The following is a 17,427-nucleotide window of genomic DNA, read 5'->3' on the forward strand; positions in this document are numbered from 1 at the left end:
AGCCTTTGCTACTTACCCACAACAATACCCCTCTGATGACATCACCACAGTCCTCTGGGTTGTGTTCATCAGGCACCAAACAGAAGAAAATGGACAGAAACCGGGAGGTATTTTCTACCTGGACTCTCCAATAGGAAACACTCATATATGTTTTCTGTTGCAGAATGTTTTTAAAACGTTTCCTGTTGCATCTCATCTCATGTATATTCAGATCGCCGTGGTGACGGGGATCGTTAATGAGTTCTTACTTCCTCACAGGAAGTTATGTTCATCTTGTTCTTGTTTTCGCTTATTTTCCCCACCTCTTTATTGATCTCTTTCTGTTTCTCTCTCATTCTTTATTTTTGTTGGTGTCTATCGCCTCAGCGCATCTATCTGGTGTATGTGACAATTAAACATGTGTTTTAAGGAAGGGTAGTCGGGAGGAGGGAATAACAGGAGTGCTGCTCGTCCCTAAATACATTGGAACGTTCAGAAAGGGACTTGGCCGAAGGAAAAGTTTAAATCTACCCACACCCTCTCCTCCTCCTCCCCCTCCTCCTCATACCTCCTTCCCTCCTTCTCATACCTCCTTCCCTCACTTTTAAAGTCAGATAGACAAATTGGATTAGTGAGTATTGAATGAAACAGAGAATGGAGGAAAATAAATCAGAAAAGCTCGCTGTGATCACAGGCTTTAATATATTTATTTTCTTTCATCCCTTAGATACAGGTATTATAGAGATGTGTGATATCTAGGGTCCCCTTCTTCCCTCACTCCAGCTGTCCTCTTTTCAAAACCACAGAGTAGTGAAAATCAGCTCTTTGCCTCAGTAGTCTAATTCAACACCTGTTAGTTATAGTTCCTGTTTCCCCTCATAATAGATCATTTTGTGGAGACTTTTAATTCAAACAATTACAGTAGGATGGATATTTTCAGTGGAAGGAAAGATGTTCATGTTAGATTTCTCCCTTTTAAATATTATGTCCCAACTAGGGTCACATGTCGGGACATTAGATTTCAGATGTTCATTTCATTGTCTTCTTCTTCTTGTTTTGTCTTTGTTTCTTTTTATTATAGCTTCGTTCAGCCTCAGGGACATTAGATACAGGTATTATAGAGATGTGTGATATCTAGGGTCCTGTGTTTTACCTCTACCTCAGCCTCAGGGACATTAGATACAGGTATTATAGAGATGTGTGATATCTAGGGTCCTGTGTTTTACCTCTACCTCTACCTCAGCCTCAGGGACATTAGATACAGGTATTATAGAGATGTGTGATATCTAGGGTCCTGTGTTTTACCTCTACCTCAGCCTCAGGGACATTAGATACAGGTATTATAGAGATGTGTGATATCTAGGGTCCTGTGTTTTACCTCTACCTCAGCCTCAGGGACATTAGATACAGGTATTATAGAGATGTGTGATATCTAGGGTCCTGTGTTTTACCTCTACCTCAGCCTCAGGGACATTAGATACAGGTATTATAGAGATGTGTGATATCTAGGGTCCTGTGTTTTACCTCTACCTCAGCCTCAGGGACATTAGATACAGGTATTATAGAGATGTGTGATATCTAGGGTCTTGTGTTTTACCTCTACCTCAGCCTCAGGGACATTAGATACAGGTATTATAGAGATGTGTGATATCTAGGGTCCTGTGTTTTACCTGTGTTTTACCTCTACCTCAGCCTCAGGGACATTAGATACAGGTATTATAGAGATGTGTGATATCTAGGGTCCTGTGTTTTACCTCTACCTCAGCCTCAGGGACATTAGATACAGGTATTATAGAGATGTGTGATATCTAGGGTCCTGTGTTTTACCTCTACCTCAGCCTCAGGGACATTAGATACAGGTATTATAGAGATGTGTGATATCTAGGGTCCTGTGTTTTACCTCTACCTCAGCCTCAGGGACATTAGATACAGGTATTATAGAGATGTGTGATATCTAGGGTCCTGTGTTTTACCTCTACCTCAGCCTCAGGGACATTAGATACAGGTATTATAGAGATGTGTGATATCCAGGGTCCTGTGTTTTACCTCTACCTCAGCCTCAGGGACATTAGATACAGGTATTATAGAGATGTGTGATATCTAGGGTCCTGTGTTTTACCTCTACCTCAGCCTCAGGGACATTAGATACAGGTATTATAGAGATGTGTGATATCTAGGGTCCTGTGTTTTACCTCTACCTCAGCCTCAGGGACATTAGATACAGGTATTATAGAGATGTGTGATATCCAGGGTCCTGTGTTTTACCTCTACCTCAGCCTCAGGGACATTAGATACAGGTATTATAGAGATGTGTGATATCTAGGGTCCTGTGTTTTACCTCTACCTCAGCCTCAGGGACATTAGATACAGGTATTATAGAGATGTGTGATATCTAGGGTCCTGTGTTTTACCTCTTTGTTCTGCCTCAGGGACATTAGATACAGGTATTATAGAGATGTGTGATATCTAGGGTCCTGTGTTTTACCTCTACCTCAGCCTCAGGGACATTAGATACAGGTATTATAGAGATGTGTGATATCTAGGGTCCTGTGTTTTACCTCTTTGTTCTGCCTCAGCCTCAGGGACATTAGACACAGGTATTATAGAGATGTGTGATATCTAGGGTCCTGTGTTTTACCTCTACCTCAGCCTCAGGGACATTAGATACAGGTATTATAGAGATGTGTGATATCTAGGGTCCTGTGTTTTACCTCTTTGTTCTGCCTCAGCCTCAGGGACATTAGACACAGGTATTATAGAGATGTGTGATATCCAGGGTCCTGTGTTTTGCGTGATCATGTGACATGCCTTGATTTCATCTTTATTCATTCTCATCAAACCCCTTTTCTTTTGATGTCAGATGGTTCAGCTCCATCCTCAGACAGTTGCTTTCGTTGTTGGTGAAATTAACATTTCTGGCTCAGGTTTCAAATCCAGGATAAACATCCTGCTGTATAACATGATTGTGCTAAACACAGTGATCTCCTCTGGTCAGAGGACATGTCAGAGTAGAATCCCTTGCTATTCCTCTTATTAATGAATGTTTGATTTGTCTGTTAGGAAAACTCTTCATTCACCACAGACAGACGTTATAGTGCAGTTAATACAGAAGAGTGTGTGTGTGTGTGCGTGTGCGTGCGTGTGCGTGTGTGTGTGTGTGTGCGTGCGTGCGGTGCGTGTGCTAGCCTCTACAGACAGGTTAGATGAAGTGTGTGTGTGTGGTGCGGTCCGTGTGCTAGCCTCTACAGACAGGTTAGATGAAGTGTGTGTGTGTGGTGCGGGGTGCGTGTGCTAGCCTCTACAGACAGGTTAGATGAAGTGTGTGTGTGCTAGCCTCTACAGACAGGTTAGATGAAGTGTGTGTGTGTGTGTGTGTGTGTGTGCTAGCCTCTACAGACAGGTTAGATGAAGATAGTGATCTGGGCCAGTGTTCCATTCAGAGCAGAGAGGAATAATGAAAACCTGCTGGCCAACGGTGCTGAACCTGCTGCTGGCCCAAACTCATCATGACAGCTATACCATGCTACACACACACAGCCAGCTGCTTACACACACACACACAGCCAGCTGCTTACACACACACACACAACCAGCTGCTTACACACACACACTGTACGTCACAGTACAGGAGATAAATGTACCTATCGTTTGTGTAATTTCACTCTCCTTGCTATTCATTGTTTCTAACAGAAACATTACAGTGATGTAGTTTATATTAGTATATTGTTTAACACACCTGTCTGTTTGTTTCCATGATGCAGTAAAGGTTCTCTATTGAACACAATTCATTATCACAGGTTCTAGAGTTCCCAACACAGCTTCTAAAGGTTCCAGTTCTAGATTCATCTTGGGGTCAAATGTTCTGCTTTTAGAATAGAGAGAGGTTACACTGCCCTGTAAGAGTCAGGAGGGACTTGGGGTCAAAGTTCATCTCCTATTGGCTGGGGAGAGGGGGGACACAAACAGCCATGTGGCCCCCTGGACCACCTTCCATCTCTCCTTCCTCCTTTCTTCTCCCTTCCCCTCTCCATGCCTCCTCTCCCTCTATCTCTCCTTCCTCCTTTCTTCTCCCTTCCCCTCTCCATGTCTCCTCTCCCTCCATCTCTCCTTCCTCCTTTCTTCTCCCTTCCCCTCTCCATGCCTCCTCTCCCTCCATCTCTCCTTCCTCCTTTCTTCTCCCTTCCCCTCTCCATGCCTCCTCTCCCTCTATCTCTCCTTCCTCCTTTCTTCTCCCTTCCCCTCTCCATGCCTCCTCTCCCTCTCTCTCCTTCCTTCTTTCTTCTCCCTTCCCCTCTCCATGCCTCCTCTCCCTCTATCTCTCCTTCTTCCTTTCTTCTCCCTTCCCCTCTCCATGCCTCCTCTCCCTCTATCTCTCCTTCCTTCTTTCTTCTCCCTTTCCCTCTCCATGCATCCTCTCCCTCTAGCTCTCCTTCTTCCTTTCTTCTCCCTTCCCCTCTCCATGCCTCCTCTCCCTATCTATCTCTCCTTCCTTCTTTCTTCTCCCTTCCCCTCTCCATGCATCCTCTCCCTCTATCTCTCCTTCTTCCTTTCTTCTCCCTTCCCCTCTCCATGCCTCCTCTCCCTCTATCTCTCCTTCCTCCTTTCTTCTCCCTTCCCCTCTCCATGCATCCTCTCCCTCCATCTCTCCTTCCTCCTTTCTTCTCCCTTCCCCTCTCCATGCCTCCTCTCCCTCCATCTCTCCTTCCTCCTTTCTTCTCCCTTCCCCTCTCCATGCCTCCTCTCCCTCTATCTCTCCTTCCTCCTTTCTTCTCCCTTCCCCTCTCCATGCCTCTTCTCCCTTCCCCTCTCCATGCCTCCTCTCCCTCTATCTCTCCTTCCTCCTTTCTTCTCCCTTCCCCTCTCCATGCATCCTCTCCCTCTATCTCTCCTTCCTCCTTTCTTCTCCCTTCCCCTCTCCATGCATCCTCTCCCTCTATCTCTCCTTCCTTCTTTCTTCTCCCTTCCCCTCTCCATGCATCCTCTCCCTCCATCTCTCCTTCTTCCTTTCTTCTCCCTTCCCCTCTCCATGCCTCCTCTCCCTCCATCTCTCCTTCCTTCTTTCTTCTCCCTTCCCCTCTCCATGCCTCCTCTCCCTCCATCTCTCCTTCCTCCTTTCTTCTCCCTTCCCCTCTCCATGCCTCCTCTCCCTCCATCCCTTTTCTCCCTCTTTCCATTCCCCTTTTAACCCTCCTCTCTCTCCAAACCTTCCTCTCTCTCAACCCTCTCTACCCTCTAACCTTTCTCTCAACCCTCTCTACCTCCCCTCTCTACCCTCTCTCAACCCTCTCTACCCCTCTCTCAACCCTCTCTACCCCTCTCTCAACCCTCTCTACCTCTCTCTCAACCCTCTCTCTTCACCCCCCTCCGTCCTGCCCTTCTCTGACTGTGTGGCTGGAGGGAGAATGGTTTGTTCTCTCAACCCTCTCTCTTCACCCCCTCCGTTCTGCCCCTCTCTGACTGTGTGGCTGGAGGGAGAATGGTTTATTCTCTAATCCCCTCTCTTCACCCCCCCTCCTCCGTTCTGCCCCTCTCTGACTGTGTGGCTGGAGGGAGAATGGTTTGTTCTCTCAACCCTCTCTCTTCACCCCCCCTCCGTCCTGCCCCTCTCTGACTGTGTGGCTGGATGGAGAATGGTTTGTTCTCTCAACCCTCTCTCTTCACCCCCCCCGTTCTGCCCCTCTCTGACTGTGTGGCTGGATGGAGAATGGTTTGTTCTCTCAACCCTCTCTCTTCACCCCGCCCCTCCGTCCTGCCCCTCTCTGACTGTGTGGCTGGAGGGAGAATGGTTTTCTCTCAACCCTCTCTCTTCACCCCCCCCTCCGTCCTGCCCCTCTCTGACTGTGTGGCTGGATGGAGAATGGTTTGTTCTCTCAACCCTTCTCTCAACCTCTCTCTTCACCCCCTCCCCTCCGTCCTGCCCCTCTCTGACTCTCTTCACCCCCTCCCCCCGCCCTCCGTCCTGCCCCTCTCTGACTGTGTGGCTGGATGGAGAATGGTTTGTTCTCTCAACCCTCTCTCTTCACCCCGCCCCTCCGTCCTGCCCCTCTCTGACTGTGTGGCTGGAGGGAGAATGGTTTGTTCTCTCAACCCTCTCTCTTCACCCCCCCCCCTCCGTCCTGCCCCTCTCTGACTGTGTGGCTGGAGGGAGAATGGTTTGTTTTCTCAACCCTCTCTCTTCACCCCGCCCCTCCGCCCTGCCCCTCTCTGACTGTGTGGCTGGAGGGAGAATGGTTTGTTCTCTAATCCCTCTCTCTCGTCTTCCCGTCCGCCTCGCCTCGTCACAATGTCACACAGGCTTAATATTCCCATTATGATGTGGTTGTTTTATTGGACTGTCTGGAGTCACAATGACCTGCCAGAGGAATCTGCCTTTATCCCCTCAGAGCTACCGACTCGCCCTAAATGGCACCCTATTCCCTATGGGGGATCTGGTGAAAAGAAGTGCACTATGTAGGGAATAGGGTGCCATCTGGGACGCAGCCCCCTGTGTCGTCCATTTCAAAGTTGACTACAGTAATCCACGAAGCCCGTTCTTAAATCCCCTCGTCGTGGTCTCTTTTTTCTGTTAAATGAAATGGCATAGCTACGTCTGGTCTGGGCCGAGCCGTCAGAGACAGATACACACAGGACACTGGTTCTTATGTCCTTCACAGGCAGAGGAACAATAACTCTTTTCTGGCGTGAGGTGGCAATGTGAGAGAGCGGTGTGAGAGAGAGAGAGGTGTGTGAGAGATGTGGGTGTGTGAGAGATGTGTGTGTGAGAGATGTGTGTGTGAGAGAGAGGTGTGAGAGAGAGAGGTGTGAGAGAGAGAGAGGTGTGTGAGAGATGTGAGAGTGTGTGTGAGAGAGGGGTGTGAGAGAGGGGGTGTGAGAGAGAGGTGTGAGAGAGAGAGGTGTGAGAGAGAGAGAGGTGTGTGAGAGATGTGGGTGTGTGAGAGATGTGTGTGTGAGAGAGGGGGGGTGTGAGAGATGTGTGTGTGAGAGAGAGGTGTGAGAGAGAGAGAGGTGTGTGAGAGAGAGAGGTGTGTGAGAGATGTGGGTGTGAGAGATGTGTGAGAGAGAGGTGTGAGAGAGAGAGGTGTGTGAGAGAGAGAGGTGTGTGAGAGATGTGGGTGTGTGAGAGATGTGGGTGTGTGAGAGGGGGGGGTGTGCGAGAGGGATGTGTGTGTGTGAGAGGTGAGTGTGAGGTGTGTTTAGCATCATACCTCATCATGTAAAGTACATATATCTGCAGTTGCTGTGGTTGTTAGGTGGTTATGTTAGGTGGTTGTTAGGTGGTTGTTAGGTGGTTGTTATGTGGTTGTTAGGTGGTTATGTTATGTGGTTGTTAGGTGGTTGTTAGGTGGTTATGTTATGTGGTTGTTAGGTGATGTGGTTTTTAGGTGGTTATGTTATGTGGTTGTTAGGTGGTTATATGGTTGTTAGGTGATGTGGTTGTTAGGTGGTTATGTTATGTGGTTAGGTGGTTATGTTATGTGGTTAGGTGGTTATGTTATGTGGTTGTTATGTGGTTGTTTGGTGATGTGGTTGTTAGGTAGTTATGTGGTTGTTAGGTGGTTATGTTGTTGTTATGTAATACATTTGTTGTGGGTTGTTCCATGTGTTTAATTGATCTGTTGTGTTCCAGGGAACAGTAAGGAAGAGGAGGAGGCCATGATGCAGGAGTGGTTCATGTTGGTCAACAAGAAGAACGCTCTGATCAGGAGACAGAACCAACTCTCTCTACTGTAAGTCCCCTGACTCTCTCTACTGTAAGTCCCCTGACTCTCTCTACTGTAAGTCCCCTGACTCTCTCTACTGTAAGTCCCCTGACTCTCTCTACTGTAAGTCCCCTAACTCTCTCTACTGTAAGTCCCCTGACTCTCTCTACTGTAAGTCCCCTGACTCTCTCTACTGTAAGTCCCCTGACTCTCTCTACTGTAAGTCCCCTAACTCTCTCTACTGTAAGTCCCCTGACTCTCTCTACTGTAAGTCCCCTGACTCTCTCTACTGTAAGTCCCCTGACTCTCTCTACTGTAAGTCCCCTGACTCTCTCTACTGTAAGTCCCCTGACTCTCTCTACTGTAAGTCCCCTGACTCTCTCTACTGTAAGTCCCCTGACTCTCTCTACTGTAAGTCCCCTAACTCTCTCTACTGTAAGTCCCCTAACTCTCTCTACTGTAAGTCCCCCAACCCCCTCGCCTGTAAGTTCCCCCAACCCCCTCACCTGTAAGTTCCCCCAACCCCCTCGACTGTAAGTTCCCCTAACCCCCTCTACCGTAAGTTCCCCTAACCCCCTCTACCGTAAGTTCCCCTAACCCCTCGACCGTAAGTTCCGCCAACCCCTCTACTGTAAGTTCCCTAACCCCCTCGACTGTAAATTCCCCTAACCCCCTCTACTGTAAATTCCCTAACCCCCTCTACTGTAAGGTCCCATAACCCCCTCTACTGTAAGGTCCCCTAACCGCCTCTACTGTAAATTCCCTAACCCCTCTACCGTAAGGTCCCCTAACCCCCTCTACCGTAAGGTCCCCTAACCATCTCTACTGTAAGGTCCCCTAACCCTCTCTACTGTAAGTTCCCCTAACCCCCTCGACTGTAAGGTCCCCTAACCTCCTCTACTGTAAGTTCCCCTAACCCCCTCTACCGTAAGTTTCCCTAACCCCTCTACCGTAAGGTCCCCTAACCCCCTCTACCGTAAGGTCCCCTAACCCCCTCTACCGTAAGGTCCCCTAACCCCCTCGACCGTAAGTTCCCCTAACCCCCTCTACTGTAAGATCCCCTAACCCCCTCTACCGTAAGGTCCCCTAACCCCCTCGACTCTAAGTCCCCTAACACTAAGCTCTTTCTCTCTCACTCTCCATTGTGTCTGACTATCCAATACACAGACATAGTATTCTCTCTGTGTGTTCCCAGTTCCCAATACACAGACATAGTATTCTCTCTGTGTGTTCCCAGTTCCCAGTACACAGACATAGTATTCTCTCTGTGTGTTCCCAGTTCCCAGTACACAGACATAGTATTCTCTCTGTGTGTTCCCAGTTCCAATACACAGACATAGTATTCTCTCTGTGTGTTCCCGGTTCCCAATACACAGACATAGTATTCTCTCTGTGTGTTCCCAAAACACAGACATAGTATTCTCTCTGTGTGTTCCCAGTTCCCAATACACAGACATAGTATTCTCTCTGTGTGTTCCCGGTTCCCAAAACACAGACATAGTATTCTCTCTGTGTGTTCCCAAAACACAGACATAGTATTCTCTCTGTGTGTTCCCAGTTCCCAATACACAGACATAGTATTCTCTCTGTGTGTTCCCAGTTCCCAATACACAGACATAGTATTCTCTCTGTGTGTTCCCAGTTCCAATACACAGACATAGTATTCTCTCTGTGTGTTCCCAGTTCCCAATACACAGACATAGTATTATCTCTGTGTGTTCCCAATACACAGACATAGTATTCTCTCTGTGTGTTCCCAGTTCCCAATACACAGACATAGTATTCTCTCTGTGTGTTCCCAATACACAGACATAGTATTCTCTCTGTGTGTTCCCAGTTCCCAATACACAGACATAGTATTCTCTCTGTGTGTTCCCAGTTCCCAATACACAGACATAGTATTCTCTCTGTGTGTTCCCAGTTCCCAAAACACAGACATAGTATTCTCTCTGTGTGTTCCCAGTTCCCAATACACAGACATAGTATTCTCTCTGTGTGTTCCCAGTTCCCAATACACAGACATAGTATTCTCTCTGTGTGTTCCCAATACACAGACATAGTATTCTCTCTGTGTGTTCCCAGTTCCCAATACACAGACATAGTATTCTCTCTGTGTGTTCCCAGTTCTCAATACACAAACATAGTATTCTCTCTGTGTGTTCCCAATACACAGACATAGTATTCTCTCTGTGTGTTCCCAATACACAGACATAGTATTCTCTCTGTGTGTTCCCAGTTCCCAATACACAGACATAGTATTCTCTCTGTGTGTTCCCAATACACAGACATAGTATTCTCTCTGTGTGTTCCCAATACACAGACATAGTATTCTCTCTGTGTGTTCCCAGTTCCCAATACACAGACATAGTATTCTCTCTGTGTGTTCCCAGTTCTCAATACACAAACATAGTATTCTCTCTGTGTGTTCCCAATACACAGACATAGTATTCTCTCTGTGTGTTCCCAATACACAGACATAGTATTCTCTCTGTGTGTTCCCAGTTCCCAATACACAGACATAGTATTCTCTCTGTGTGTTCCCAAAACACAGACATAGTATTCTCTCTGTGTGTTCCCAATACACAGACATAGTATTCTCTCTGTGTGTTCCCAATACACAGACATAGTATTCTCTCTGTGTGTTCCCAGTTCCCAATACACAGACATAGTATTCTCTCTGTGTGTTCCCAATACACAGACATAGTATTCTCTCTGTGTGTTCCCAGTTCCCAATACACAGACATAGTATTCTCTCTGTGTGTTCCCAATACACAGACATAGTATTCTCTCTGTGTGTTCCCAATACACAGACATAGTATTCTCTCTGTGTGTTCCCAGTTCCCAATACACAGACATAGTATTCTCTCTGTGTGTTCCCAATACACAGACATACTGTGTGTTCAGACATAGTATTCTCTCTGTGTGTTCCCAATACACAGACATAGTATTCTCTCTGTGTGTTCCCAGTTCCCAATACACAGACATAGTATTCTCTCTGTGTGTTCCCAGTTCCCAATACACAGACATAGTATTCTCTCTGTGTGTTCCCAGTTCCCAATACACAGACATAGTATTCTCTCTGTGTGTTCCCAGTTCCCAATACACAGACATAGTATTCTCTCTGTGTGTTCCCAGTTCCCAATACACAGACATAGTATTCTCTCTGTGTGTTCCCAGTTCCCAATACACAGACATAGTATTCTCTCTGTGTGTTCCCAATACACAGACATAGTATTCTCTCTGTGTGTTCCCAGTTCCCAATACACAAACATAGTATTCTCTCTGTGTGTTCCCAGTTCCCAATACACAGACATAGTATTCTCTCTGTGTGTTCCCAATACACAGACATAGTATTCTCTCTGTGTGTTCCCAGTTCCCAATACACAGACATAGTATTCTCTCTGTGTGTTCCCAGTTCCCAATACACAGACATAGTATTCTCTCTGTGTGTTCCCGGTTCCCAATACACAGACATAGTATTCTCTCTGTGTGTTCCCAGTTCCCAATACACAGACATAGTATTCTCTCTGTGTGTTCCCAGTTCCCAATACACAGACATAGTATTTTTAAACCAATCATCACCCAACTGCTTTACCCTGTGATCTGTGTGTTGTAAACCTGTTCATGTCCATAATCCATTCTGGTTCTGTTTATTCCTGGCATTTACATGTCAACATTAAACCAACAAGAACCCAGCGATCATCACAACGTTGCATCACAACGCCTTTCTCTTTAGCTACATTTCCAAATGGCACCCTATTCCCTATGTAGTACACTACTTTTTAGACCAGGGCCCTATGGGATTCTGTGTGGGTCCTGGTCAAAAGTAGTGTCATTTGTGACACAGGCTTTGTGCGGTCACTCAGCCACTAGGTGGACAGGTGGAAAAACACTGCTCTCCTTTTCATTCTCTCTCTCTCTCTTTCCTTTTCATTCCTTCCTCCCTCGCCAGAGAGAACAAGAGACTGAAGTATTCATATAATCACATTATATGGTGTGAGAGAGAGAGAGAGGGAGGGAGGGAGAGAGAGGGAGGGAGAGAGCGGGGAGGGTGTTTAAAGTGGCCAAATGATAGAGGGTCTGATTACTACCTCTTTCATTTCTCTCTTTGTGGCAGAAAAGCGCCTCTGAAGGACAAATTCTATTATGGGGAAAATTAGCTCGTTTTCTAAACCATCTGAAAGAAGGGGAATTCAATTTGTAGCCCTACCGCCCAGACATTACCCACTCTACCACCCAGACATTACCCACTCTACCACCCAGACATTACCCACTCTACCCCCAGACATTACCCACTCTACCACCCAGACATTACCCACTCTACCACCCAGACATTACCCACTCTACCACCCAGACATTACCCACTCTACCACCCAGACATTACCCACTCTACCACCCAGACATTACCCACTCTACCACCCAGACATTACCCACTCTACCACCCAGACATTACCCACTCTACCCCCCAGACATTACCCACTCTACCACCCAGACATGACCCACTCTACCACCCAGACATTACCCACTCTACCACCCAGACATTACCCACTCTACCACCCAGACATTACACACTCTACCACCCAGACATTACCCACTCTACCACCCAGACATTACCCCCTTCCTACCGCCCAGACATTACCCCCCACCGCCCAGACATTACCCCCTACCACCCTGACATTATCCCCCCTACCACCCAGACATTACCCCCTACCACCCTGACATTACCCCCCTACCACCCAGACATTACCCCCTACCGCCCTGACATTTTCCTACCTGTCTCTCCATCTCTCTACCTGTCTCTCCATCTCTCTACCTGTCTCTCCATCTCTCTACCTGTCTCTTCATCTCTCTACCTGTCTCTCCATCTCTCTACCTGTCTCTCCATCTCTCTACCTGTATCTCCATCTCTCTACCTGTATCTCCATCTCTCTACCTGTCTCTCCATCTCTCTACCTGTCTCTCCTCTCCTTTTCCCTTGTCTCTCCATCTCTCTTCCTGTCTCTCCATCTCTCTACCTGTCTCTCCATCTCTCTACCTGTCTCTCCATCTCTCTACCTGTCTCTCCTCTCCTTTTCCCTGTCTCTCCATCTCTCTACCTGTCTCTCCATCTCTCTACCTGTCTCTCCTCTCCTTTCCACTGTCTCTCCATCTCTCTACCTGTCTCTCCTCTCCTTTTCCCTGTATCTCCATCTCTCTACCTGTCTCTCCATCTCTCTACCTGTCTCTCCTCTCCTTTCCACTGTCTCTCCATCTCTCTACCTGTCTCTCCTCTCCTTTTCCCTGTCTCTCCATCTCTCTACCTGTCTCTCCTCTCCTTTTCCCTGTCTCTCCATCTCTCTACCTGTCTCTCCATCTCTCTACCTGTCTCTCCATCTCTCTACCTGTCTCTCCATCTCTCTACCTGTCTCTCCATCTCTCTACCTGTCTCTCCTCTCCTTTTCCCTGTCTCTCCATCTCTCTACCTGTCTCTCCTCTCCTTTTCCCTGTCTCTCCATCTCTCTACCTGTCTCTCCATCTCTCTACCTGTCTCTCCATCTCTCTCCTTCGCTTTCTTTCCCCCTACTTCTGTCTGTCTGTCTGTCCCTCCCTCTTTCTCTTTCCCTCCCTCCATTTCTTTCTCTCCCTCTCTCTCTCTCTCTCTGTCCCTCTCTCACCCACACACAGGGTTTTACCAGACCAGCCCAGGCAGGGCCCCGGGTTGGGGTATGTTTGTGTATCAGATATTTGCAGTAGATTAATGTGTGGGGAGAAGGGAGAAGGTCCAGCCGACTGGCTGAATCGATGTTTATTGCAGACTTCTTCTAAGTGCTTAATGATTTAGTCATTAACATATTGATGAACTTTGTTCCAACTTACTGCCACAGGGAGAAGGAGCACGATCTGGAGCGACGCTTTGAGCTGCTCAACAGAGAGCTGAGAGCCATGATGGCCATCGAGGGTAAGACATTTACCCTTCGGTCATTTAGAAGACGCTCTTATGACGGGGAAGTTAGGCCAGGGGTTGAGGGGGGACGATTAGAGAGGGGGGGACGATTAGGAGGGGAGGGGGAGACGATTAGAGAGGGGGGATTAGAGAGGGGAGGGGGAGGGAGAGGGGGACGATTAGAGAGGGGGAGACGATTAGAGAGGGGGGGAAGGGATTAGAGAGGGGGGGACGATTAGAGAGGGGGGGGAGACAATTAGAGAGAGGGGGGGCGATTAGAGAGGGGGAGACGATTATAGAGAGGGGGGACAATTAAAGAGGGAGGGGGAGACTATTAGAGAGGGGGAGGGAGACAATTAGAGAGGGGGGATGATTAGAGAGGGGGAGACGATTATAGAGGGGGGACAATTAAAGAGAGGGGGAGACTATTAAAGAGGGGGCCGAGAGAGAGGGGGCGATTAGAGAGGGGGCGATTAGAGAGGGGGGAGGGAAGAGACGATTAGAGAGGGGGGAGAGACGATTAGAGGGGGGAGGGAAGATTAGAGGGGGAGGGGGATGAGGGGGCGATTAGAGAGGGGGAGAGACGATTAGAGGGGGGAGACGATTAGAGGTGGGGGGCAATTAAAGGGGGAGACGATTAGAGAGGGGGAGAGACGATTAGAGGGGGAGGAGAGACGATTAGAGGGGGGGGGGTGATTAGAGGGGGGAGGGTATGTTTAAGTAGGAAAGTGGAAATGGGGAGAAATACTTCAAATACATCACCTGTACCTTTATGGGTGGTGATTTTACTGCTATCTACTGGTACACTGTTATTCCATTAGATTGGATTCACATTTACATTTAAGTCATTTAGCAGACGCTCTTATCCAGAGCGACTTACAAATTGGGATTCAACACATTTCTCTCCTGCTCTGAATAATAGTGCTTCCTTGCAGTCAGGATCCTAACCACAGGTTACTAGGAGGAGCCTCCTCAGTCAGGATCCTAACCACAGGTTGCTAGGTGGTTACTAGGAGGATCCTCCTCTGTCAGTATCCTAACCACAGGTTGCTAGGGTGGTTACTAGGAGGAGCCTCCTCAGTCAGGATCCTAACCACAGGTTGCTAGGGTGGTTACTAGGAGGAGCCTCCTCTGTCAGTATCCTAACCACAGGTTGCTAGGTGGTTTCTAGGAGGAGCCTCACCAGTCAGGATCCTAACCACAGGTTGCTAGGGTGGTTACTAGGAGGAGCCTCCTCAGCGAGGAGATCTGGACTGATGCTGTCTGATCAGTGCTATCTAACACCCATACTAGGCCTGAATACCATTATCAGCACCCTGGTTTGATATCTAGCCCTGCTGACTGACATGGAGGATTAAAACCCGGCTAGCTAGTAGCTACGTTATCCAGGTAGGTTGTTGTGTGTACTGGTACCGGCTGAAAAGCACCACTATTGTGTGGTATCAAAGTTGTCGAGCCGAAACCCAAGTTTAATCCCTTTCACGGTGTCCTCTTTGTGAAAAATGAACCTTTTGACAATCAATGCAAATTGATTTCTCCATTCAATGTTGACCTGCCTGCACCTCTGCATCGGCCATGGTAATTTCTTTCCCCACCTGATAAGCAACCTGATCCATATTAAATCAATTGTAATTAGCTGGTGGAAGGGACTGGGCAGGTGTGTGTAGAGAGGAGGGGGGAGTGTGTATTTGTGTGTGCACCGTGTGTGTGTGCGTGCGCGTGTTGTGGAGTAGACAGACATGCATAGCTGAACAGGAGCAAGAGAGTAGGAACACATCCTGGTTAGGGGTTGATTGCTCTTGTCTGCCACACACCAGCCAGCCTGTATTTCTGTATTTGGAGAGGGAAGCAACAGGTAATGCAGTCAGACACCTGACAAAGACACCTGACAAAGCTGCTCTGAACTTTACATTTTATTACATTGTTCTAAGTGCATTTTCCACATGGTCACATGGTCACAACACATGGTCACATGGTCACAACACATGGTCACAACACATGGTCACAACACGTGGTCACATGGTCACAACACGTGGTCACATGATCACATGGTCACAACAAGTGGTCAGAGCACATGGTCACATGGTCACAACACATGGTCACATGGTCACATGATCACATGGTCACAGCACATGGTCACAACACGTGGTCACATGGTCACATGGTCACAACACGTGGTCACATGGTCACAACACGTGGTCACATGGTCACAACACGTGGTCACATGATCACATGGTCACAACAAGTGGTCAGAGCACATGGTCACAGCACATGGTCACATGGTCTCAACAGGTGGTCACATGGTCACAACACATGGTCACATGGTCACATGGGGATAAGGAATACAAATGTTAACATTAAAGCATAGTAATCTATAAAACATAATTGACATAAAACGTCATGATACAATAACATACAGTCGTTGTTTTCTAAGAGCACAATAGGAGTTTCATGGCCATTTTCAGGCTATGCACTGTGAGAGGATGAATCCTTTGCAATCCTATAAAACCTTTGCATCCTATAAACCTGAATTGAGTGCATGAGCAGCAGAGTATGAGAGGTGGAGAGGTGGGACAATGCAGACCATGGTCCTGGAGAGGTGGGACAAGGCAGACCATGGTCCTGGAGAGGTGGGACAAGGCAGACCATGGTCCTGGAGAGGTGGGACAAGGCAGACCATGGTCCTGGAGAGGTGGGACAAGGACCATGGTCCTGGAGAGGTGGAGAGGTGGGACAAGGCAGACCATGGTCCTGGAGAGGTGGAGAGGTGGGACAAGGCAGACCATGGTCCTGGAGAGGTGGGACAAGGCAGACCATGGTCCTGGAGAGGTGGGACAAGGCAGACCATGGTCCTGGAGAGGTGGGACAAGCCAGACCATGGTCCTGGAGAGGTGGAGAGGTGGGACAAGGCAGACCATGGTCCTGGAGAGGTGGAGAGGTGGGACAAGGCAGACCATGGTCCTGGAGAGGTGGAGAGGTGGGACAAGGCAGACCATGGTCCTGGAGAGGAGGTGGGACAATGCAGACCATGGTCCTGGAGAGGTGGGACAAGCCAGACCATGGTCCTGGAGAGGTGGGACAAGGCAGACCATGGTCCTGGAGAGGTGGGACAAGGCAGACCATGGTCCTGGAGAGGTGGGACAAGGCAGACCATGGTCCTGGAGAGGTGGGACAAGGCAGACCATGGTCCTGGAGAGGTGGAGAGGTGGGACAATGCAGACCATGGTCCTGGAGAGGTGGGACAAGCCAGACCATGGTCCTGGAGAGGTGGGACAAGGCAGACCATGGTCCTGGAGAGGTGGGACAAGCCAGACCATGGTCCTGGAGAGGGGGGACAAGCCAGACCATGGTCCTGGAGAGGTGGGACAAGGCAGACCATGGTCCTGGAGAGGTGGGACAAGCCAGACCATGGTCCTGGAGAGGTGGGACAAGCCAGACCATGGTCCTGGAGAGGTGGGACAAGGCAGACCATGGTCCTGGAGAGGTGGGACAAGCCAGACCATGGTCCTGGAGAGGTGGAGAGGTGGGACAAGCCAGACCATGGTCCTGGAGAGGTGGGACAAGGCAGACCATGGTCCTGGAGAGGTGGGACAAGGCAGACCATGGTCCTGGAGAGGTGGAGAGGTGGGACAAGGCAGACCATGGTCCTGGAGAGGTGGAGAGGTGGGACAAGGCAGACCATGGTCCTGGAGAGGTGGGACAAGCCAGACCATGGTCCTGGAGAGGTGGGACAAGCCAGACCATGGTCCTGGAGAGGTGGGACAAGCCAGACCATGGTCCTGGAGAGGTGGGACAAGCCAGACCATGGTCCTGGAGAGGTGGAGA

The 17,427-nt window shown here is 48.6% G+C and overlaps 1 protein-coding gene across 1 annotated transcript in view; it reads left to right on the forward strand.

Moving 5' to 3' along the window:
• ehbp1 (EH domain binding protein 1) overlaps positions 1 to 17,427 on the forward strand; it is a 447,197-nt gene that overhangs the window by 410,702 nt on the left and 19,068 nt on the right. The window contains 2 exon segments of the mRNA XM_065022884.1: positions 7,607 to 7,706; positions 13,544 to 13,617. Coding sequence (XP_064878956.1) covers positions 7,607 to 7,706; positions 13,544 to 13,617 — 174 coding nt within the window.

The sequence above is a fragment of the Oncorhynchus nerka genome, linkage group LG10 (genome assembly GCF_034236695.1).
Source record: "Oncorhynchus nerka isolate Pitt River linkage group LG10, Oner_Uvic_2.0, whole genome shotgun sequence".
NCBI classification, from domain to species: domain Eukaryota; kingdom Metazoa; phylum Chordata; class Actinopteri; order Salmoniformes; family Salmonidae; genus Oncorhynchus; species Oncorhynchus nerka.